Below are 25955 nucleotides of genomic sequence, written 5' to 3'. Positions count from 1 at the left end.
ACATATGCCATGCAGACAATTGTCTTTAACTGGAAGGAATTTTGTGAATCTAATTACTGAACACAAAATGACAAGAAAGAGTAAAAGTTTATACTGAGATATTAAGAATGGTTTTCCTTTACAGAACTTTATCAGCTGTCTTGTTACTAGAAATATTTTACATTTTTATTTTTGAAGTATAGCAAAAATATGTGTCAGCTAATATTAAATTATTTTCCTTTTTTGTGCACCTGTCAATTTGGAATAGCCCTCTCTGATCATTCAGGATCTTACCCATCAAAGCATAGCTCTGGGGATGTGATTAGTAAAGTAATTAGTTTTTCATAATTCCATGTACTTTGAAGCTGGGAACTGTGACTCTGACTTGCTCCTAGGTTCTGTTATGTGCTGTACTTCTATTAAGTAACTTCTGTATTTCCCAGATCCCAGCTTTTCTTTTAATCAGCAAGTATATATCTCTGTCAGTGATGGTTGCAAAGCAAGTTTAAAAAATGTAAAGTGAGTGAGATTGATACAGAGTTGATTTTACAAGGGTCCTGGAACAAGAAAATTATAAATGTATTACTCATCATGGTTACCTCTCGTGTCCTGTTTTGGTCCTCTGAAGTATGAATTCTGTTAACTATTTCACTCTCTGTGTTGGAAAGGCAAGAAGAAAACTGCAAACCTGTAGCTTATTCTGATACAGTGTACAGTAGAACGTTTTGCTGGTAGAGCTACCCAAGGCACACGAACAACAATATCTCACCTGTTAATTAGCACTGCCGGGTTCATCATACATCTGAGTTTCCAGAGATGCTCTTTTCCACCTCCCAGACAGAATGTGGGCAGAATTTGAGAACCTTAACTATTTCTTAAATTTCCAGATTTGTTGGAGGCTGGTGGAATGGTGGCTTGGACTTGGCGCAGGCAAATGTGGGAACAGTGTATGCCAAGGTCCTGTCTTGCCTTAGAGTGGCACCAATCAGGGTATGCACTCAGACCTAACACCTGCAAAGTGCTAGATCTGAGACTACCCCAAGTCTCATGGTATAGATAGGCAAAGGGAGCAGGATGAGATCATAATTATTTAATCAATTTCATTTTAAAAACTGAAGGCAGAACAACAACAACAACAAAGCAGTAGGTTCAATCACTGCAATTAAATGATCACTTACACAATTACAATGCACAGAGATAAAATCAATCCAAACCTTTCTCACTAATTCTCTGCCTCTAAGCACCAGCATATTTTTTTCTACACACATGAAAGAAATTGAAGGTTTGTAAGAGACCATACATACAGTCTAACATGAAGTCTGAAACAAGGGCTTTGTCAGGAGACTATAAAAGTGTAAGAGGCACTTATTTTGGCGAAATTGCACTTCGGCTGGGAGAGCTTTTACCAGTGTCCCAGGACTCTGTGTGATGCCACCTTTAACTGTGAGATGGTCATTACCATGTCTTCATTATCAGATTTTGCTGGCATAACAGTCAGACTGAGATGTTACTACTGTATACTCTTCATTGGCAGCTCTGCTGTCGGAAGCAGACCTGTCAGTCTTCACAGCTGAAAGGTGACCCTTTGGCATGTTACTTCCTGTGGAAAAGGGGACCGTTTCTCCTGTCACATGGTAGCACTTCAGCCTCTCTCCCTCTCCTTTGCCTGCTGTGCCAGGGGTAGGTAACAGCCTTGTCCTTCTACCTGCTGACCCTGGCAAGTCTGCTCAGGGGTTGTGAGGCAAGGAGGGGCACAATGCTAAAGCCAGAAGGTGAGCTCCTCCACTTAGTCCTGCCCTTTAGTGTACTCTCCAGTCCGTTTTCTGCAGCCGCTTTCTAGGTGAGATTCGGTATGTGTGACCCATCTCATCTCCCATGACTCAACGTACCAGAGATTATGTCCTCCACTTTGGAACAGCAGTCAGAGACAGTAATGATTGTGCAACGAGCTAGAATGAGGGCCAGGTGGGATGGCCCAAGAAGCCTCCTTGGAAGATGGTCGGCATTCTGGCACTAAGGAGGTGCCGCTAAGCAAGCTTTCAAAACTAGGGGCTAATGTGAGGACAAGGAGGCTAGCACCGGGCTGGCTCTTGATCTGGAATAACTGCCCCTGCCTCGTATCTTCCAGACACCATCCTCTTCTTGGTGGAGTCTTACTCCATACAAAAAAAGGCTCTGAGATTATGACACCAGTAGACCTTCACTTAGACTGATTACTCTTATTTTTGGTACTCGTGCAAAATCAGGAGATATCTGATCTATCCAAGCACAAATCTCTATTGAAAAAAATGTGTCCACCATGACCTCACAGTAGAGTATCTTCAGTTCATTTATGCCACTTAGTTCTTCTTTGCCCGAATGCCTACATCTCCTAAGTGCTTAAGGAGGTATTCTGCCAGAAGCTGAGTTTTTCATTAGATCAGAAAACTGCTCTTGTGGCCTTGTTATTAGATATGTTATTAATCTACAGGCATGGTCCTAAAAAAATCTTGAAAAAACAACTGTTCCCCATAAATATGTGTTCACAAATTGGCCAAGCTTCAAAGCAAATGGATCACAATGTTTTATTTTGACCCAACTTAATTTCAAATTATGTATTCAGATATAAAGCAAAACTGCATAGCCATGCTTCAATCCCATTAGAAGAACCATGGACACAACTTGGTACACCGTGGATATTTGTAGTTTCTTTTGTAGCCATTCATGCACCAAAAATACAGCCTAGCAAAGAAAAAAACAAAACCACAACCCCCCCCCCCAACAAACAAACAAAAAACAAACATCATGAGAAAGCACACAAATAACATCACCATGGCGTTTGTATTCATCATAGCGTATCAATATTTCACCCATTAATTTTAGAAATGTCTTATAATTTTGTCATATTATAACTACTTTGCTTTTCTCTGTAGGATTACACTTTTCCAACTCTCCAATATCTGCATAAATAACCTTTTTCTAAGTGGTCGCAACTTTGCAAAAGGAACAAAGGCTTAAACCAGACATTTTGTCTGGAACTGCTGATGGTTTCTTTTACTACTTGTATCTGGCATTGCAATGGAAGAAGGAAAAATATTTTTGAGAGTATCATTTTTTCTATTATGTCGAATCTTCAAAAATATATTTACTACAGTAAAATACCGGGAGTTATTAGAAACTAAAACATGTCAAACAAGCTGCTTTTATTTTCTTCTTTATTTTCACCTGCTGGAGCCTGCATGTTCTCTCCACCAGAGAGCGCAAGTGTCACCAGAGGTCATGGTGCTGGGATGGATCGACTGCTGTACTCCAAGCAGTATTGTGAGCGGCCTTCCTCAAGTATGGCACTCCAGACGTGATCGGAGATTTCAGCTACATGAAGGTTAATGCCTCTGGGTTAATTTAGGCTCAGAGCTGTGCCCAAATCATAGAATCATTTAGGTTGGAATAGACCCTCAGTATCATCAAGTCCAACCATAGCCTAACTCTAGCACTAAACCATATCCTTAAGAACCTCATCTAAACGCCTTTTAGACTTTTAAATGGTTAAGGCTTCCCATGTCCAAGACAGAGCTGAAGAATTTCCTGACAAGGAACCACTGGAGACATTCCTCTCCTTCCAAATCCTGGGCTCCAGCCCAGGAGATGCTGACTTCCCAGGGACGTGTGCTTCTCCCATACAGTACACTCATATGCTTCCCAGACACATGTGTGAGGACACTTAGACCAACTGGCTTTGGGACTGTCGGGCATCAGAAAGAAGAAAGGACTTAATAAGTAGTAAAAGAGATCTTCAAGTTTTACAGTGAGAGCAAAAGCATATCAAGCAATGTTGCAGGAAATTAATGGTAAGAGTATGAAAAAAAAAACAAAAGGCTTGTGAAAAATCTTAGAACTCATGCTTTCCTCTAGAAGTACAGTGAAAATGCTCCAACTCAGCTAGACAGCTAAGATCCAAGGGCATGTCCCAGTTTTGTGTTGCATGTCATCTCAGAGCACACCCCCATGGGTACTGTGCGAATGCTAAAACACTTAAGAATCTGGAGCGTGTGGGTACAGGCTCACTCAAGGTTAGGCAAATCCTGCCAGATACTTGAAGGAGAATGCAACGTGTTATGGCACGGGCAGAAGGGAAAAAGCTTTTGACTGCTCAGTCACGAGTTCACATTATGTTCAAGTGTGCTGACTGTATGTAACCATAATAGGTGTTAAGCTACAACGGATCCTCTTGCATTTCCTTAAACAACTCTCTGTGGTGCAGAAACAATTGGGATGGACTGGCCTCCTCCTTGGCAGTCTCAAGAGGGAGCCAAGGACTGAAGAGTCTGGAGATCTCTCCACTCCCAGCTATCAGTTAGGCAGAAACCATGCCGCTTAAAGAAATACTGGAGAGACAGCTTTTAGACAAAAGTGTATTATAACATGCCTTTGACCTAACAGGGAATTTTCTCCAAACTCAGTGATTGCTGTGTAACAGAGCCATATTTAAACACACTCACATGCATTTTTATACACATACACATACATATATATGTATATATAGGGGTTCACCTTCCGTGTGGTGCTTTCCAGTGTGGCTCTTCAGACAGATGCAATGTTGCAGTCTTTTATTTCTGGCTTCTCCTAGTGCCTGTACACAGCGTTAGAGGCACATAATAGATAGTAGGATCATCTCCATAAAATGAAGGTTCTATGTGGTTCTTCCTCTCTTGAGCTTTGTAGTAGTACTTGCTAAAGAACTACCCGATTTCAAATCTCATTTTAAAGATCAGTGATTCTCTTCCAGACTTATTCAGAGTGACAGTTTGGTATTTTTACAGGTTTTTTTCTCATGCTCTTAAGGAATGCATTTACATGCATTTACATGCCTCAGTCAAATTTCTCCTGAAACAAGTAATCTGGATGCAAGCTAACAAAGCTGAATTTTGTCCTTGTGGCATTTGGCTGCTCAGCTGATTGATGAGTGAAGAAGAGGCAGCAGCCTTGTTAATCACAGCCCTGGGCTATCATGCAGTGAGGAAGTCTTTACCTTTCCCCCTATGGGGGGCAACAGCTGTGTCTTTTGTTACATTAACTGGGCTCCACACAGGGTGCCCTGCAGAGCAAGAGATGTGCATGAAGCCAAGGACTAACCAGCTGAGGAAGGAATAAGTAGGATGGTGGTCAACAGATCTATCTTTACTATTTTATAGGTTTTCCTCTGGTTTTATAGCCCACTCTTTATAGGACCCAGAGGTGCAGGTGGTGAGGTGGAGAAACTGCAAATGTATCTCCACAGGTATAGTTTCCACACCTGGCAAAGCCCTCAGGATGTGCAGTTTTCAAAGCCTGTTCCACAAGGACCCAAACTTCTCCCAGTGCAACACTGTAGGGGAAATATTATTAAACAATCTTTTGGGAAGTTTTTCTTCCCTTAAACTCTTTTATAGCCTTTATAGCATAGAGGAATGAATGCAGTTTTTTGTCAGCCAAAAAGGGTTAGAAGGTTTCAAACCCCAGGGACTCCTAGCTGTTCATTAGGAAAGAAAGGAGAAAGTGGGAACCAAGGAGCTGTATTCCTCACAAATGACACCTTAAAACAGAGGCTGTTGTTTTTTTTTTTTCTTGTTTTTTTGGCAGAGCCGCAGTGTGCTCTCCTCTATATCTTATGTTCTTCTACTGTTGTCATCCTACTCCCACCTCTTCTTCTGGCTCGTTGTCCTTTGTTCCTGCCTGCCGAGCCTGCTAATCTCAGTATGGTCTCTTCCTTCCAGCAGAAGCATCCCTGGATGCTCTTAATCCCAGCAGGTCATGCTGCTTCATCACCACCTCATTTTTAACACCAGTGCACTTCATTGGAGTTGCTGGATGAGAGCCTGAGCCCTAAAATATCAGCTTAAGCTAACGATTACAACCAGGGCTCTGTAACATCATGACATCAAAGAACGGTATCCATCCTGGGTCCTGGACTGACAAGACATGAAGAAATTGTTAAGGATCGTACCAAAAGTGCAGAGGAAATTTAAAACAAATTCTTTGTTAACATAAACTGGCTTTGCATACGATGTTCTCTTTCAACTCATGTAAAATTAAGGGGAAATAAAAGTTGTGTGTGTTGCTTTATTGCAGCCAAGACCTTGAAAATTTCTATTGTCAGAAGATTTCAGGACTGGAAACAGAAATATTATCCATGTAGGTCTCATGTAAAAATTACCCTGTTTGTGTATTTAAAAGAAGAGTGATAACTGAAAACAACATATGAGTGGAAAAGTAAGGAACAGTTACTGGATTTCTTTGCTAAGCAACTGTCTTAAAAGTGGATAGCTGGAATTAGAATAAAAATAACCACGACAACAGGCATGATGTTAATGGATTATCGCTAACTTTTTACCATTTTGTTTTGCTTTTTGACTTTTATGTCAAATATAGATTGTATGGTCTCTAGAGCAGACATTTTCTGTGAAGCATTTAAGCAGATGTTCAACTGCTCTGAAACAGTAACAGAGAACTGTATGTAGATCTTAACTGGCTGTAGAGAGAGCTGTACTCTTGCTGGAAATCTTACCCTTCTCACTAAGACCATTCTTTGCTACACAGTCAGTTATGCTTATGAAACTTCTTGGAGATGATTAACTTGAGACTGTGTCTCCTCTATTAAATGTGAGTGAAACTGGTCAATGGGTTTAACTGAATGCACAAATTAAAAATGGCAAAGGACAGCAAATGTGAAGTCCAAAAAGCTGGGAATACTGGCCTAAGGGTTTTCAAAGACAGGTCTCATCTACTTTGAAGAGAGGAGCCTAGGAAACCCTATTCTGAAAAGATACAGAGATCATTTTCTGCACCATGGGAATCCACACACTATATTCCCATGCAGGGGTTTTGAAGAGGGATATACACGGAGCAAAACCGCTTTTGATGAGAGCACTGCAAAATACCATAAACATTCCTGACCGTGTGTTTCCAAACATCTGGTTCAATCCAGTTTTACATTAAAGAGATACTTAGTTGAAGTAACCTTGCTTCCACAAAGTCCCATTTTAATCACTGATTGCACAGGAAGCAGAATTGGGCTCTGCTCAGGTTTTTAAGAGATTGTCTAGAGCAGTTGGTTTTCTTGTATTTTCCAGTAAAAGGTTCAGTAGGGCACTTACTAAGACAAACAAAAAGCCATTATTTTCGTAATGTAAAAACTCACATCCAACAAATAGATCAAAAGATGCTCTTTTATAAACAAAATTCCCATCCCACAGACACAATGGTATGTACAATAACATCACACTTTGCCAAGAGATTACAGTATAAAACACAATAATTCAAAAGAAACAAAGTGTAAGTTTATTGGACGCCAACATTTCTTAGTCAAGATCTAAGTAAAGAAAACACACAGTAGAAAAAGTTGTACAAAGAAGCAATGGATTTACATTACATTAAAGAAAAAGTTACCGTAAGCTATTAAGTCTCAGTCCTAAAAAAAGTAAAAACCCATCCTGGTGTATTGAACTGATACAGAACGACTATAAAGGTATACAGGATTATAAAACCAGTTTCTTTTACCTTACCTCTATAATCTTTTAAAATGACAAGTGATTTTGTGTAATTAATTGGAAAATTCTATAGCAAATATACTGGATAATTCCAGTTTTTAGGAACTGTAGGAAACTACTCCCCTGTACCCAAGCACTAAAATGATCCCATTTTCCTGCTTTTTAAAAAGGGACACTATCAAGAATAAGTCTTAAAATGTGTACTTCATATATATTTTGCGTGTCACATCACTAAAGATAGCTTGTTCTGGTTTTACACACATATTTTAATTAAAGATGCTGCTTCAGTAGTGGGAAGCTTGTGTCTTTAAAAGGTAACGTGTATCACTGAGAAACTGAAAAAGGAAAAATGGATTAAGTCCTTTACTCTGGAACAGCGAGAGAAAAAGCAACATGAAAAATAAGCTCAACCCACAGAATTCAGATACATTTTTCAGACATCCTTGCAACAACTAAGGATGCCCTTAATAGGCATTTTCATGCACAAGCAGCTCAAGTGTTATGACTCAATTCCCATTTTTGAATTCTTTGATTTTATTAATATAAATTATTCTTAATACAGAGAAGTACATTTACTGTATCCAACCTTTCTCTTGATAGTGTCCCTTTATGTACAACAGCTATAGTACAGTTTTTCACAAGTCATTTTAAATAAGCAAGAATCAATGACATTAGAAAACATTATCAAGCTGTGTTCAACAATAACAAAAAGATTTTAACACTGATTCATTAACAGCAACTTTAAAAAAATAATAAAACCAAAAACACCTAAGCTTGCTTTGATTTTTATCTAAATCTTCTGGTAGGAAAATGTAAACAATTTTACTGAACCGTATAGGCACATGCCAGATTACAGGCTCATGCCCGATATTTGCACCCTCACTGTTAGTGCCAAGAATTTAGGCATAGTCTGTCCTTATCCCATGTGAGGAGCTTCTAGTTTTATCACTGGAAGCTTGGAACAAAAACAGAGTACATGTAGCTTCAGACCAAACCCACATGTCCTACTTGGGGGAAAAAAAACCCAAACATTAGACAAAAAAGTCTACCAGATGTCACTAGAAGGCCTGCCTAAATAGGAAATGCAGGAGTAAGTCTCTTACAGCTGTGTTTTGGTTCATGGATAAGGCTACATCTCCATTCCGAAATACACAAGAGAAAGTCTAGTGTCACCCACTGCTTCAGCAGGTTACCTGCTCAATTAACTGTCACAGGGTGTTTCGCTCCCGTTTGCCAAAAAAAGAAAAAAAAAAAAAGTAGGTACATTATTATTACTGGTTCATATCCTTTGTTTTTGTAAAACTACAGAAATATACTTTAGCTGTATATGCAGTTTTTACGTAGAGGAAAAATAATTTTACCTTTTGGTTCTAGGGCTTAAAAAAAATCTGTATGTATTTTTCTGCCACTGCTCACTTTCAAGGTTGATCATGGTCCCACTTTAGCAAAGAACTTAAGCATGTGTTTAAAAAAAATTAAGACTGATTTTACTGGAACTTAACCATAGGCTTAGATGCTTTGCCAACAGAGTGCCTGAAAGGAAAAAAAGTCCCAAACCAAAATACATTACATGGCTCAACCCTGCTCCTCTTAAATGCAGCACAAGTTTCCACTGTACTTCCACTGAAGCAGGATAGTTCTCTGAGATTTATCTGACTGATTATAAAAATAGCAAAAAAAAAAAAGTAATTAAAGATTCTAATCTATATATTAAAACATCTGCACGTTCCTGACACAAATTTGAAGAAAAAAAGCAAACCACTTTTTATATTTAACAAGACCTTTTAACTTTGTGTCACTTCAGTACACAGCTACAAAATTAAACAAAATATGATGAAGACAGGCTTTTGTATCAATAAATTTGTCTTTTATTTTGGCTGTGGCCAAACTAGACACTCCTCAAAAGACCTTTATTTATAAACAAGCAACTAACATTTTTTCCATAATTTAACTTTTAAAACATATATTAAAGTTATATTAGTGGAAGTATATTTACTCCATATCCTCCAAAATAAACACTTCTATCAAGGGCTTTTTAAGATACTGTATAAAAGCTAATAGAAAACCAGAACTGCTATACAAACATCTCATATTAAACTTCAGGGATCCTGAATTCCTTTACTAAACAACAAGAAGCAAATTTAAAAAACAAAACAAAAACACGCAGAACACATTCAAAGTTAAAAACAAAATTTAAAGAAAAAACCCCAAACAAAACAAAACAACTAAAGAAAAACTTAGAAGGAGGCTATTTAGACCAAAAATATTTTATGGATTTTTTATAATACTGAGTATACTAGGAAAAAGATCAAGGTTTATTCAAAGATGTTGCACAAGCTTTTGATTTAAAGTGTGTGAAATTTATCATCCTATCACATAGCAGAATCCCAGCTAGAAGTTAGATGACTATGACATAGCTGAACTAGTTGCCATCTTCCTTCAGAAAGCACACTGATTTTTAAAAGGCTACATATAAACTTTCAGACTGTTGTGTAGAGGAATCATTGATGAAAACTTAAGAACCATTTTACAAAAACATGTTCATATTTTATAGGCACAGATTTTTAAAATGCACTTAAAGGATACTTAGCCAAGCTTTATGTTTTTCTGATTTTGTTAAACCAGATTAAGTGCAATAATAATTTTATTTTGAAATTGTTTCTGGTAAGAAATAAATTTAGTCTTATTAGGTGGAATAAAAAAAGTCAATAATTAGAAATGTCACTATTAAACAAGTACCTTGTTTTAATTGCAATGTCACCAAAAGAGTTTAACTGATAGTCTAACAAATCAGCATAATCATATTCAGCTACAATTTGCCTGAAAAAGGACCAAAAAGAACAACACGTTACTATTAGAAGTGTTTTGTAATTATTTTAGATTTTAATCAAAAATGAAACAGAAGAGACTTGAAACTAATACTGTGATTTTTTTGGTTGGTGAAAAAAAAAAGTCAAGGATCCACCCTGAGCCAATTATTTTAAATTTAACTTATAAGAAGAATAACTTAAAAAAAAATCTGTTGGAAAATATAGTGGCACGCTTGGGCCTTCACTTAAAAAAATCTACTCCTGTGTGTGTATAACTAAGGATGCTCATCCTCAGATTCTTAGGAGTTACACTTGTGCTCAATTTTGCTAAATCTTGGTGTCATCTTGCAATTCTTCTTACTTCTGATTTTGGGATGCTGAAAAAAAATTCACGGTTACATACAGAATTGAAGCCTCGCTCCTGCTCCCCTGGAATCTGGTGACTAAACTCCTGTTGCTTTCAGCAAACACAGACTGGGCTCTGACTACGCGGTGTGGAATGCGATCCCCTGTCCCAGCCCGCACGGGGTAACGTTGGTCAGGATAAGAAATACTTTTTGCATCACTTAACATCCACTTGATTCCATCACCACTCCATTAAGTTTAAATTCTAGCAGAAGAATTTTTCACTCTTTACCACCTGTTTCTAGGTAAATATTTCTTCTACTTACAGAATGATTTTGGACCCTTACTATAGCTGCTGGTAAATACCTATGATCCTACTTACACTAAATGCTCCAGTTGTGATTTGAGGTAAAATAATGGAACAACACAGAATATCTGCATCCCATTATTACCACGATTTTCAACAAATGAGAAAATTTCAACACAGTATCACATATGATAGAAAGCAGCAGAAAGAAATATTCTATGCATTGTATTCATAAAATGCAGTGATTGTAGTGTGATGTTTTTTTCCTCTGCTTTGATCTGGATATGTATGCTTAATTCAAATTTCAAATACATACTTCTTCATTTATACAGTTGTCTATATAAATATTTACATTTTTAGTTTTTGTTAAAACATATTTTTGTACTTATGGCCAAGCTTATTACTGTGTGTAGGAACACAACTCATCTTCTGTCCCTTAATGAGCTCTCTTTTTTTGATTTAGTAGTTATACATTCCTTTGTAGTTAGAATTACGAACAGTTGTACAAATAGTGGAAACAAAATTATGAAACCTGTCTGACATCCATTCAATCTTAGTTCCTATTATAAACAGTACCATTTCCATCATGATGGCTGTTAATACAACAACTTCGGCTACCAAAGTATATACAGTAAATTAGTCTTTGGGACATTATATAAAGCAAAGTACCCCCTTCCCCAGTTTTCATTAGAAACTTATAATTAAATGGCTGAAAGCAGGCTTGCTGCTCCTTTTTATATAAAATCTTAGTAACAATATTGCTGACTTTAAACTCAATTCTAATTTGCACAAGTTCCATATAACAACAAAACAATTCTATATTCCCTTAAAATATCAAACATTCTTATCCAATAACATCATGATTACTCAAACTTGAGGTTTATTTGTTATTGCTAAAGGCTTCTAAGACCTAAGTCAATACAGCAAGACACTCCATCCACCTCCTTCCTAACTGCAAATGCATGGCAAGTATTTATATGGAGCTTGTGTGTTGGTTTATTTAAAAAAAAATTAAGTTGGTTACAGTATTTCACTACTACAAACACACAATTAGAATCCAAATTGTTGTTGCTCTTTAATATATAACTTTATATATAACACACACGCACACACCAACATCACAGGATGAAGATCCATGCATACAATCCAGATGTGATCGTATTTCAGTGTTAAATGAAATAAAAATTACTCTGTTACTTTTAGATCCCAGACCACAGTATTTTAAATTACTCCGCTACTAACTACTAACCAAGTTAGTTTACCTTAATCTTCAAATCCAAGCAGCATCACAAATTCCAAATTTGACGTTGTTGCCGTCACCGTTTTGATCCTCTTAGATTTCTAGCTTGTATGGCATAACTCTGAGATCCTCAAAACAGCCTCCACTGAACCAGCTTTTTAAGGTATCTGTTAAAGCTAATTGTGTGTCTGTTCGTGGCTCCATAGACTAAAAGCCGTCTTGAAAGTCCTATGACAGAGTTTACACATGTATTGTCTTTTGAACGTGATTGCCGAGAGTGGTGGAGCATGATAGAAGAGTGTATCTGACTCCTGCGGTACAAATAATTTTTCAGTAGTAGTGGAGCTTTCAGACAAGCCTGTCGGACTATCAGGCTCCAAAGGCTGGATTTTGGGGAGGGGCGGGGGTGGAGGTAAGGGTGGTGGTGATGGGGAATTAGCTGCTGGACATATCTCAGGCTCCTTATTTGCAGACTCCTCTGCCGCCTGCGACATATGAGACTGGAAGTGACTCCACAGTCGGAAATTGGTTCGGAAGGCCTTGTTACACACATGACAAATAAAAGGCTTCACAGAGCACAAGAGCTCTTGGTGACGCTCCAGCTGTTTACGTACAGTGAAAATCTTCCCACACTTTTCGCAAGGCCACAAACCAGCATCTTTGTTGGAGATGACTTCCTTAGGTTCTCTGCTAGCTTCAGTGACCTCATCCTCTATATCATCTGCAGGCTCTTCTTTGATCTTAATTTTAAACTGCTTCGACACACTTAAGTCTTCAGGTAGGCAAGAGGAATCTTCCGAATCAAAATTTATTTGTTCTGACGAATCACTGAATACACCATCTTCCTTTGCAGCAACAAAATTATTCATTTTATTGGATTCTGATGGAGGAGGCAATCTTGATGAACTAGTCACTTCTCCATTGTGATCCAGGATAGGTAAAGAAAAGTTCTCTGATGGAGCCATTGTGTTTTGATTGTGAACTTCAACTTGATGACGCCAAATACTAAAGGATGATTTAAAGGTACGCATACACTCAAGACAAGTAAGCTTCTTGTATTCACACTTGCTTTCATGCTCATGCCTCAACTCTGGAGAAGTAAATCTAAGGCTGCAGTAAGGACAGAGAGTAGCGTTTCTACAGAGTTGCTCATGATTTCCCTGTTCAATAAGTGAAGAGAGCTTCGCATTGCAGAGACGGCACTGATAAACCTCTTTGTTTTCTATCGGACTTTCCATATGAATATGATCTTTCTGCTTAGGGCCCTTATTTCCTCCAATTGGTTTCTCCCCTGGGTGCATTTTTATGTGTTGTTTAAATTGTGAGAGGAAACGATAAGCCTTCCCGCAGTAGGTACAAATATAGGCTCCTTTGGTTCTAGATCTTAAATTCCTTTTGATGACCTGTTGTGCTTGTGAAGCAGTCTGTCCCTGAAAACCTTGTTTACCACGTCTTAGTTTAACGATTAGAGCTTTTTTAATTTCTCTTTCTCTCACTATATCGATCAGTTTTCTTTGAAATTTTTCATCCAAAACAGCGTGCGAACTGGAAGCTGGTGAGGGATTCTTCACAATTCCATGTTGTGTCTGGCAGTGTGTCCACACTTTGAAATTTGTGTGAAATCTCTTGTGGCATATGTCACAAGCATAGGGCTTCTCTGGATTATGATACATGTTAACATGACGATGAAGACCTGCTGTTGATCTGAAAATTTTAAGGCAGTGTTTACATTTAAATTTTTTATTTGGTCTTGCTTCTTCCATCTCACTGTATTCATCCTTACTGACATCAGAATCAGGAAAATCAGCATCAAGGTGCGTAGGGCTTGAGCCTTCCTCAAAATTGTCTTCTGACCCAGGAGAACCTTGCTCATCCACCTTCAGTTTCTTAAACGGTAGTCTTCTATCAGCCTGAAATCTCCTTTTTGCTGGAAGTCTACTTGATTCCTTAGGATCATCCTCAGTTTTAAAAGGAAAGTCTTTATTTGTCGATGCTGAAGCATCACCCACTGTAACTCTTATTATTTCAGCAGGATCTGAAAGTGGACTGCTGGGTTCAGTTTTTATTCGCACCTCTGTGAGAGGGGAAGCAACCTCTCTGTCAGTTGACTGAGAGGCACTGAAAGACCTAAGGCGATGTGGGTGTATTAGCTGTGGTTTTTCATCTAAGACTAACTTCTCTGTTGACTCTTTCAAGGATGACTTTTGAGATACAACACTGAATGTCTTCTGGGAATCATTAGTTCCCGGTGAGGAGGACGATGATACCTGTGATGGTTTTAGGTCAACAGAAGTTGAGTAAATAGGAACCTGGCTGTCCATGGACAGCGACCTTCGAAGAAGACTTTTTACAAGTGGCCCACTTCTGTCAATACTTTGGTTTTCTGGACCAGATCCACTAGATGGGATTACTAGCCCTAACTTCGAGTAGTATAGCAAATTCCTGTCTTCACCTTGACCAGTTGCTTTTCCTGCCTCTCGCAACAAAAATGTAGATTCTGATGCACCACGGAGAGACAAGACTGGTGGACGCAGTCTTTTTAACGACATCTCTGCGGCCTTTCCTCGTAGAAGTTGACCACTGCTTCCTGGTTCATCATTTGCAAGTTCTTTCTCTGCTAAAGGCATTTGGGGCAGTACTGTGTTCCTTTTCACTAAACCACCTCTGCTCTGATCCTCCACAGTTCCAGAAGTTTCATGAACCTTGGTATAGCTCACAGGGCTTTCTTTCAGCCACCTCCTTTCAGTCAGTGATAAACTGTGGAGGGTTTCAGTTGGTTTTGCTACTTGTGGTCTACTGCTAGTTTTGACAGCAACAGAGGAAGAAGGTTTAGAACTATGGCTTAAATCATGTTGCGTCTGATTTATACTTTTCGCTTGTGCTTCAACTCTGTTCTGACAGACAATGACACTTCTCTTCTGAGAACTACTTTCATCTTCATCTTGATATAGTATTTTCTTAATAGGGCAAGCTGGAAAAGGAGCTTGAGGACTCTTAGAAACAATGTTTGTAAGAAAGGATATTCCAAGACTGTAACCCAGTTCTTGCACAGCTGCAAGACTGCCTTTCTCAATGAACAAGGATGAAGAATAAATGTAGTTTAACACATTATCAAAAGCATCTGGCTCACAAAAGTCAAGTTGAAACACCGACTGAGACTCATTCTCCTTATTCGTGAACAGAGTCTGGAAGTATTCACTGCTGGCAGCCAGAATGTTTTTATGAGCTCGAAATTTCTGATCTCCTACTATAAGAACAACATCACACAGCTGTCCCTTTAGACGCTCCTCATTCAGTGCACTTAGAAGTGAAATGGCGTGTGCTGGATTTATGTAATGCAAGAGCCCCTCCATGATTCTGGTTGTTTCTGAAAAAGAACAACAACAAGTTGCAGGTTGTGTTACATGAACTATTGTTAGAGATAAAGTAAACACACCTAATCCCTCTGTACTTCATGGACTGGCTAAACTACCATCAACAGTGCTGAAGAAAACAGCTTGTTTGGAGGAAAAGTATGGGAACTAAAACAACACTGTTAGCTCCAACAGGTGCACAGGCTCAAGAAGAACCAGCTCAAGTATCCACTTTCAAATACACTGTTAATCGCTGATCTTACACCAAGAATATTACACCTAACTGGGAGTGAGAGCTGTGTTCTCTTCCTGCAATATACCTGTCCATGTGAAGGAACTGCTCAGTTATTTCACTCTTGATCATCTTTTTCTCATCTTTAGCTTTATGAAGATCTATCTTGACAACTACATTGATAAACTCTTGAATCAGGTATCTAAAACCTAGTTATGCCAAGTCACCTTTCTGAGGCTAAGCAATCCTGACAGTCTCCTGCACACTAAACAAATTAACAGAGGTTTGTTGTCATTTTACACAGAATGATGGAATGGGCATTAATACTGGGAACAGAGAAGGAAGCAGAATTATTGTCTGTAATCTAGATTAATTCACCATGTTTCTTTATGCTTAATAAGTGTTGTTAATGTATACTCTAGCTGTCAAATATGTGTCACTTACAACTGCACTGATAGGGTCTGTTTTCTTGGAAATGTCACAATTATAACTGAAGTATCTCCCCCATTCTTTTGTTCTAGATTTAAAGCAACCACAGAACCAAACTCTCAATTTTATTCAGTAGCATAAGAGCACTTTATGCCCACAACATATATACTTCAGGAACAGTTACTCTCAGATGCATCCAAGAGTACAACATGCACAAATTAAACTGTAGTGCAGAAATCTCCATGTTCCATATGCTTCAAAACACAGCCCACTCTATACTGTGGCATGAATTGAAATTTATGTATCTGTGCACGTGCACACACAGAGAAACCAGAAATATCAGATTTTTTTTTTTTCCCCAGGAACACTCTTATGATTCTGTTCAAGTTAACCTGTAATAATTTGACACTACCTTCTTCCATAGTGGTAGTAAAACAAGTCAATGACATGTCCATTAAGAGCAGTTATCTTCTTTTTACAGATGATTTTGGAAACTATTCTTTAGTTTATAATTTATAAATGATGTATGCTACTACAACAAAAAGGTTTCACTATTTATCAGCTTATGAGTAAAACAAAAATGTTATCAAAAAACAATATTAAGATGCCATAACTTCATGATTAATAAATGAAGTGGTAAATCTTACAACTAATGGATATAAATAAGTGATCGAAGTCTAAATTGGTGTTATTGAGAAATGACTTAAAGGGTCCCACATACAGCATCTGAAGGCACTGATCGTATGCTAGGACTGAGCTACCACTCCTACATCTAAAACTACAGAATGAGTTAATAGTGTCACAGCAATAGCAAAAGCAGAATTCCATTTCCTCACCAGATCTGTCTTTACAGAGTGTTTCAGTGTCGTTTCACAAAGTTATCCTTAATTCACCTCATAGTTATAATGTACAATCCCCCCACACCCCTCCATCTAAAAAGAGCAGAGCAGTCAAGCTTCTATGAATTTGAGAAACCAATCTGGTTTGGTTTGCTTTCTATGCTTTGCTTAAAAGTACTGTCTGAGGCAGGGGGTTGCACTACCTGTCTCCTTTGTGGATGCCACTGCAATTTAAAGTGGTGGAGTCTGGCCCTAATCCAGTCTTGTGGTCTGAGCACCCATTAACACTTGGAATGCTATCAGAACAAGTGTTGCAGGAATGCATCTTTTCCTTCAGCTTCATCTGAAAGAAACTGGATTTGCAAACTCAAGTGATTAATCTGGGATGCAAGCTGCAGCATGATATATGGAGGTAACAGATCAACAGTGTTCTTATAAAGGAAACTTGAACTCAAACAGTATTGTAGAGACACCCAATAGTAGCTGCCGCAGAAGCCATACTTCATAGACACAGTGGGACAGGAGTATATTTGTCAAATGTTATGAAATATTTTCAAATCTTTCATTTTAATCTGCTTTACCCAGGTCTTGCGTTTTGTGTAAGACACTCACAGAATAAATACCACGTAATTACTATGTGTCCCTTTGTTCACTGTAACAAAATAATGCTACTGATAGAGATAGGTGTAAAATCTACGTGCTTAAAGCAGAATCCAATGGTCACCCATCCTTCTTTCCACATTCTCCTTTTTTATTGATGGAATGCCTTCAATTTATTATGCTAAACAAGTCAGAGCTAAGCATCTCACTACAATCCCCCATTTCATTCTCAGAGTACAGTCTCTTCTATGCAGTGAAGGAGGCAGAGCAATTTGGTGCAATGTGTAACTCTGTCACTTTAACAGTAACCAAGGCTGTGACATACACAAATGGCAAGGGACCAAATTAATCCTGAAAAGGCAGCTTTAATCCCAGTATTTCCTAATTCCAGTGCCTGACTTCTATCTTAATAGTCTTTAAACACAACAGTCAGAAATAAAATAAACTATGATACCTTAAGAAACAAAACCAGAACTGGTCTGCAGAACTATTGAAAGACATTTACACAGATCATTTGAAAGCCTGAAATACTTAAATGTTAAAAAACCCCAAAGATAACCAAAGTAAATGTACAATGTATTAAAATTTCACTACATTAATACTTTTCAGTAACAAAGTTGATCAAAGACATTTTTGCTCTCTTTTGTTCATCTTACTGCAGGTCATTCCTCCTTCAGCTTGTGCCAGTACAAATATTTTCAGGCCTGTATTACACAGCAGATCAGATAATAAATAAAAACCAAATAATATTTCTTTTGAAATGCTGGTTGATTTTTATATTAAGCCGTAATCTGAAGAGGTGGCAAACGGCGGCAGTAGAGTAGCTATAAGAAGGCAAGAACACCTTACAGCATTTTTTTATCAAAGCCAATGCTTGGCTGACTGTGCTCAGCCCTGACAAAAAAGGTGTGCCTAGCTACTGTGTAGATAACAAAGCTATGGCAGTCTCTTGCAGCACTAGATTTGGTTCCAGGTGTCTGAGGACTCATACTGCTTCAGTTGAAGACTATTTTGCCATTAACTACCTAAACTCTTTCCTCCAGATAGCCTGCTTCTACTCTCTCCAATTATTTTTTCCAGCTGTCTTCATGAGTGACTGGAAAAAAAGCTCTTTTTTCTTCCATGACGTTCAGGTTGTATCAAGAAAACAGTAGGAGCATATCAGAAAATCTCCCATTGGCTGTGTTCAGGTGCCACATGCTACTGCACCTGCTGGACCTCAGGAGGAACGGTGACAGCAAGACTCCAGACCCAGGAAGGGCAAGTGCAGCAGGAACACCTACAGCCTTCATTCAGGAGGCCAAGAAGAGATTTTAGTGTCAATCTTCAACAGCCTTCTATTAATCTCAGCAAACTAGATTTCAGAAACTTAAGTACCATATTTGGTACAAGATTTATTTTATTTTTTGAACAAGGATAGAAAAAGACACATCTATTATTTCAAAATTACTTTCTGCAATTTTTTTTTTTTTTTAAATCTCTACTCAGGAAAGCTCTTTGCAAGGAAAGGATGAAAAAGCTTAATCTTTGGCCCAGCAGTTTACTGATCTTCAACAGCTACCTACCTTTGAAGTGGCAGTTTCCCTTCCTTTCCTCTGTCTGTTACTCACATCTTCTCCTCCCAGCCCAGTGGGACCCTCCTCTTCTTTTCACCAGCTCTGCTGCTCATTTGACCTCCCAGCAAGTTGATTCAGGTCCCTAAAATGAAGCAGGGAACAAACAAAATCATTCCAGCTTTTTATATCTATGTGTTATTTTATAGGTTGGGAGCTTAAGCAGCTCATTGAGAGGTCAGATGAGCATCAAAATTTCAGCAAGAGAAGCCATGAAACTACCCATTCTTTGTCAGCAAGTTGTTCAGTTAGCTTTGTCCATCTGAAACTTCACCTTCAGAAACAATGAAGTCACCAATGCTGAAACTTTACAAATACACAGCTGTCAGCTAAAGCTATGTTAATAGCACGTTGGGGGCGGCAGTGGGAAAGACCATGTTCTTGAAACACTTAATGAGATGCAGTGTTGCAGCAAGGAGGCGCCAGGGCTGTGAGAAACTGCAGTTCGAAGCAGAAAATACAAGGAAGTAGGAAGAAACACACACAGAGGGGGCAGGCAACAAGAGAGACTGAACAGGGATTTCAACAGGGAAAAAACATCCATAAGAAGTGTCGTGGTAGCAAACCCACCGAAAAAAAAAACAAAAACAGAGAAACATGTATTATAATACTCAGCCAAGAAATACAAGTGACCTCCTGGGGTATCCCCAGGTAAATGCAGGAATGTTGCACTCAGTTGTGAGTCCTTTGCAGAGGATTTGATGGCTCTGATAATTCATGTGATGTTTCAGACACACGGCGGGAAAAAAGTCCCATTATTGATCAAGAGTTCAGATGCAAAACAATCGTATGCTGCTTAAGCTTCTACTCAATGATCCTACGTTGGATTTTAGTATTTGAGTTAGATAACAGTTTATCAAATGCCTCTTCTCCCATCAATAGCCTTTGCAACATACTCTCCTACAGTCCATATATATTTACACACACACACATCCCTATGCAACCCCAAAAGCTATACGTCAAAGTTCCAAAACTGCAGAGCAAAAATGTTTGCACTTCTGTAATCTTTTTCTAATCAAATATTTAAGTAATCTTTTGCTGCAAGTTCAGGGATTCTGTCTTCCTGGATTTAACAAAACACAATTTCAACCGCTATTGCTGTTTTCTGTTGCAGACAATATTGTGAACTTTCTCCACGGAGACAAATGTTTTTCATTTCCAGTAGATGAGCAGCAAGGAGTCACTGGTATGAGGGCAGGCATAAAATTAAATAATATATTTGCTAGTGTGTGAAACTGATGTATTAATTTCCAACTATTTATCCTCCACACATACAGATGCAGAAATTTAGGGAGAGGAAAATAAGTAATTCTATAATATTGCTCAGTCCCTCTATTTTGCTCTCCACAAGAGACAAATAATTAGCAGTTATCCTGATACAGACTAGAAATTCTCTTCGAAATTAGCAGCTACTTTTCACATTCAGATCATGTCCATAGTTTTACCAATTGACATTCAAAATACCTCCTACCTAACTTGCAGCAAACTACAAAATGTCAGAGTAACACCACAAAGCTCCACTTGTCCTTCTCATTCTTGTTTACAAACAAGCAGCAGCTAAGGGTGCAATTTCATCTTCCCCTCAGTCCAATCTAACCAGGGATTGCTCCTGCAAGGAGAAGCCCATGTCTCCCCCAGCAGCAGACAAGCTTGCTACCAGATCACTAAAAGTGAACCAGCTGACCATGGGACTGCAGAACTACTGGGCTAAGGGAGAGGGCAGGAACGTGCACTGGCTGAGAGAGCTTTTCTAATTCTTCTTGAAAGAGTTTGTGAAGATTAGAGCAAATCAAGCACAGTTTCAGAAAATATCTGTCCTGACCTCAATGCCTCAATTGAAAGGTGTGTAACTCATCATCCATATTGCTGTAAACTAAATCAAGAGACTAAAATTTTTAAAAATCCCTTTCCCTAAGGAGTCCTTCAGTTTTCACTCTCTTGAGTTTTCTAACATTGCCATTAAACTCTCTGATCAGACAGGAGCCAAAGGCTCAATGGCCATACAACTTAAACACCTAAAAAACCCTCATCCCCAGAAATATTCTTATGATTTTTTGAAAGAGATGCAAGTAATTGAGAATTTGAAGAAGTGGAGACACACATCAAATGTGTACACTTGTATTCTTTCAACAGGTTTCCTTCATTACTTTATTGGTAATGCTGAGATATACTTAGCAAATTGAATAATATTCAGTCATGCTTTACTATATGAGCCACCCTTTCTTCGTTTAACTGGCCCAATTCACAATAAAATCTTATCTACCTGCTGCTTTTAATTTTGCTGGTATAGTGAAAATGACAAACCCTTATTGTGGGTATATTTCTATCAAGATAAAGATGCTTTTGACAGGCATATTTTAGACGGGAAGAGAAGCCAATTATACCCAAATAAGGTACTTTTTTCAACTTTTTACTTTATCAACAGAACTGTGTGTACACTAAGGTTTCTATTAAAAAACAAGTGTTGGGGGAAAAAGTAACGCACTTAATCTGAAACATGCAGAACTAATATAAAAGCTGAGCCTAAAAAACTGCTAAGTGAGAAACTTATGATTCAGGGAACACAGACATCTCCCACCCACTGAAAGTACCCAAAGAAAACTCCATTCCGCCATCATTAACTATGGGCAGGACACTGGGAAGGTAACAGGATACTGTAAAAGGGAAAAGACAATAGCAATATTACATGAGTTTTACATAAGAGATCTACAAGGTCACGAATAGCACATGGAAGATTTTCAGCTTACTCAAACTCTATGTGCATTTGTAAGTAGACAATATCTCATATATTTAAAAAAAAAAAAATCCTCCTCTACAAAGAAGAACAGTATGTATTTTGTCATTATTCCTCAAAAGTATGTATGAGAAAGGTGCTGATCGTATTCTTACTGAACTTCTGGGGAATCTGGCCTCAACAGCAGCAGGACTGTACCCAGAGTTATCTCCTGGCACAAACCAAATTACTCTTGGTTGTGACAAGTAGGTTAAGTTGTGGTAGTGATCAGAAATCACTGTAATTCTGCTGATTTTCCATCCATGTTTATTAATTTACTTGAAAAGAATTTTTGTGAGGCATATTTCCTGTACCAAGTAGACTATTTTTGAAAAATTCCCTGAAGATACTCAAAAATGTATTCAGACCAGAATGCCAAACAGTTCACCCCAAAGCAGCACTAAAGTTTTTTAGCTCGTGGGCCCCACCATGACTACTGGTACCCTCCTAGTTCCAGTGCATTGTGGTGTCAGGCTTGGTGCTGGCTTATGCACAGCTACACAGTGCTGGAGGGAAACCAGTGAGTCAGAGGGAATGGGGGGGCGAGGAGGTGGCAGGGACACTCACCGTCCCCAGTATGAGAACTGCCCTTGAGCTAACCACAACTTATCAAAGAGATTACTGAGAATGAATTGCAACCTAAAGATTACTCACACTGTTAAGGGCTGATGCAGGATAAACCATGGATAAGGAGATTAATGCTCTAATACAAAAAAGGAAAAAAAAAAAATTTCTTCCTTTCCTAAAGAATGCAATTTAATCACATACAAATTACTACAAAAGGACAGGTTTCACAACATTTTTTTTTAATTATTTGGCCAAAGGACTTTTCGTGCCTTTTCATCACAGATTGTATGGAAAGATTTTGCACAGCAAAGCTGTCGTGTTTCACTAAATCTCAGAAACAAACTCCCTCCAACAATCAGGACTAGGTGATTTTTAAACTTTCTGATTTTTAATGGGCTGTAAGATTGCCGAGCTGATGGTGGTAGTGGTGAAGGTAGATTGAGTTTAGGAAGGTAGAAGAGTTGCTCAACACTTCTTTTTCTTGTTCATAAAATATACCTGAACTATTCTAGAACAACATAATAGATAAATCAGCCAATAAGCAAAGACAACAGATTTTTTTTTTTTTTAATTTCACTGCTGATTGAAAGAAGATATAAGGGAATTGATAAGTATTGTCATTAAGGGAAAAATGGGAAAATAGATTACAGTGCAGAGACTAATATTAAATCTACACCATAAAAATTTGGGGAAAGCAACTCCCTCTACACAGAATACCTATTTTAGAGCAGGGCATCTTGCAGTCTTTCCACTTGCAACAAATTATTTTGCTGCCTCTAAAGATTTTTTTTTTCCCTTCCAAGTATCTCAGATCATTAAATGTAGCAGAGATCATTATGAAACAGCTCCCTTGCTCAAAAGTTGAGAATTTGTTTTAACAAGAGCTGGAAACAGCTGCAACTGTAGTGTGTGACTCACAGCATAGTACCTCCTGGTGCAGTACAAACCATACAGTGGTAACAGCCTAACTTCCTCTCTCCAGCTCCTCCTTCCTCTACACTGTAAGTATATACTTGTTTATAAACCATAGTTTTCACTATTTTGCAGATAAAACAACTTTCAAAACCTTGAAAACTGTAACTGGAAATTACTTGGGTTTTTTTATGGTAACTGCTTCACAGCTCCTGAAGTTCAAAAATTCAACAACTTCAAAACACTAGGAAAGCTCACAGCATTCTGTAAAGTTGTCCTTTCAAACCCAAATGCTGGCATGCCTCTAATTTTAAGGAAAGCATAGTCAGCCATTACTATGAAGATGATCAATGAAATGATACACAATTCCCAGTGTATCAGTATTCTCTAGCATCGCACACACAAAAAGCATGAGCTCGCGAAACCCAGTCTCTTAGTGATATCAAGCTTCCAGTGATCTGGAGAATTCTCAGCCAGAGAAGTGTGTTGTATTTGAGTCAGCTGACAGAGGATCACCCTGTCAGCTGGAACCTACACAGTAGGAAAAGGAACCACAAACGTTCACATTTATCATACTTGTGACTTGTGTATCATTAAACGTACAGCTCAAAGAGGACTTTGCAGACTTCTCACAAGCTATTTCCTCTTTTAATATTAAGAGTGATAATACATACTAAAGGCTAAATTACCTTAAGCATTAAAGAAACACCCAACTCATTATGACTTTAACCCTGTTTTGGATCACAAGGCAATGTTGAAGTTGGTGGAGGAGCAAGAGTACCAGTGAGAGCAAGAGATGTGGTCACCCGCTCTCAGTTTCGATCCCCGGGGGTGATCTTGGCTCCAGCAGGCTCAGGGGAGCTCACATCTGGAGAAATCCCTGATAAATCCTGGTCTAGCACACATCACTGTAGCTGAAAACTCCACTGCAATCTGTGACATCCCCCTGCTGAGAACGTGCAAATGACAGTTCTTTAGATGGTCACAATCCCATCAGGTTGTATGGATTTTCTAGAGGTAAAACAAATGTTCTTATGAGATTATAGCTGTATAGCATGAGGCTAACAAAATTTCTGAGAGAAAGGGATGTCAGATGCCCTTCCACCCAAGAGATAGCCACATAATTTGTTTTTTGCAAACAAAGTTTAGAAAAACAGTTGCTAAAGTTAGATCAAAACTTCCCCTCAAGAACACCAGCATAACCCTGGCGGAAAATTTTAGTCAAAGCAGTTGGTTTGTCAGTCTGAGCAGTCAGAACAGAACACTATAACTGGCAGTGTTGAAGCAATACAAACATAAAGCAGTACTAGATTTACCTGTAATACATATTTGCTACTCCTGATTTAATATCAAAATCCTTGTTGCACAAAAATACATTTAGAAACCATATTTTCATATAAGCATTTATCTAAGGATAAAAATATTAACTACAGGATCTTCACTGTATTCACAGAAAGTTTTGTAATTATATAATTCATCACAATCTCTTCTTATACCTACACTCTACCTACTTCTTACTTCCACTTTGAGTCCCACAACAAAAAAATGGAATAGCCTTTATAGCCACGTAATTATTAAGAGTTTACTCAGTACACAATGAAATTCTGCAATGTCTCCTGTCTCCTAACTCCTTTAGATTAAGTTTCCCTGCCGTCTGATATTTCACATGAGCTGCATCCAATCTGGGTGTATAATGACAGTTCGGGCTTTAAAAAGTGTTAAAAGTTCTCTCCGACAGCTGTGATCGGGTAAAATACCTTCCACTGCTTCATAGCACATGGCTGCTACACAGCACAGAGAATTTTTCCACTTGACTACGAGAGGCACTTTTTCCTATTCATTAATAAAATGGCCAAAGAGCCCTTGGACTAGTAAAACTACACTTTAATACCTGCACGTCGCAGGAACCTCGGCTGGATTGCTTTCCGCCTTGAAATTTGCAAGCTAGTGTGGCTCTCCAAGACAGACGAGTTGGGGACACCTATGACAACGAGGCACAGCCCTCCCGGATCCTCTGACATGTTTTACATTTCAGATCAGAACCGGCAGCCGCCCGTGGTGACTCGTGAGCGGCAGCCACCACCATCACCCAGGCGCCCCGTCCCTCCCGCTCCTCCCGCGGCCGTTGCGGGGTAACCGCCTCCTGAGGCGGCGCTGCCGTCCCACCGGGCACCCCACTGCGCTGCCCGACTCCGCTACCCACGCGGCCGCCGCTCCCTCCCCACCTCCCCGCCCGGCAACGCCGCCGCTCCGCATGCGCCGTGCGGGCGAGCACCGCCAGGCACTGCCCCCGCTCCGGCCGCCGCGCAGGCGCAGTTCCGCGGGATTCCGACCCGGGGGGGAGGAAGGGGGCGAGGCACAGGCAAGTGACGGACAGCCGAGGCGGCGTGCTGGCGCGGGGCATGCGCAGAAGGGCAGCCCGGCAGGTCTATGTGGCGGGCGTGTGCCGGC

At 39.0% G+C, this 25955-nt stretch overlaps 1 protein-coding gene across 5 annotated transcripts; it reads right to left on the bottom strand.

Annotated features, from left to right (window-relative positions):
- Positions 1-1026: 1026 nt before the first annotated feature.
- Positions 1027-25529, bottom strand: ZBTB21 (zinc finger and BTB domain containing 21). 5 transcript variants are annotated; one of them, XR_014183149.1, is made up of 5 exons: positions 25396-25529; positions 19205-19337; positions 12209-15553; positions 4510-5906; positions 1027-3700 (listed from the first exon to the last, which is right to left on the bottom strand). XR_014183149.1 is itself a non-coding variant. In XM_082043401.1 (3 exons), the coding sequence occupies exon 3, from the start codon at positions 15537-15539 to the stop codon at positions 12363-12365; it is 3177 nt and encodes a 1058-aa protein (XP_081899527.1). In that variant the 5' UTR covers positions 15540-15553; positions 19205-19337; positions 25396-25529; the 3' UTR covers positions 7253-12362. The 5 variants fall into 5 exon arrangements, 1 of the variants encoding a protein (XP_081899527.1); XR_014183148.1 differs by having other exon boundaries at positions 1027-5906; XR_014183150.1 differs by lacking the exons at positions 1027-3700; positions 4510-5906 and adding an exon at positions 5913-7090 and having other exon boundaries at positions 10224-15553.
- Between the last annotated feature and the right edge of the window lie 426 nt (positions 25530-25955).

This window comes from Streptopelia decaocto (genome assembly GCF_964273445.1).
Source record: "Streptopelia decaocto genome assembly, chromosome: 1".
NCBI lineage: Eukaryota > Metazoa > Chordata > Aves > Columbiformes > Columbidae > Streptopelia > Streptopelia decaocto.
This window is presented reverse-complemented; position numbering and strand designations above follow the sequence as displayed.

Coding starts and splice junctions, on each gene's coding strand:
- ZBTB21 (XM_082043401.1), bottom strand. CDS start 15,539: ATGGAGGGGCTCTTGCATTACATAAATCCAGCACACGCCATTTCACTT.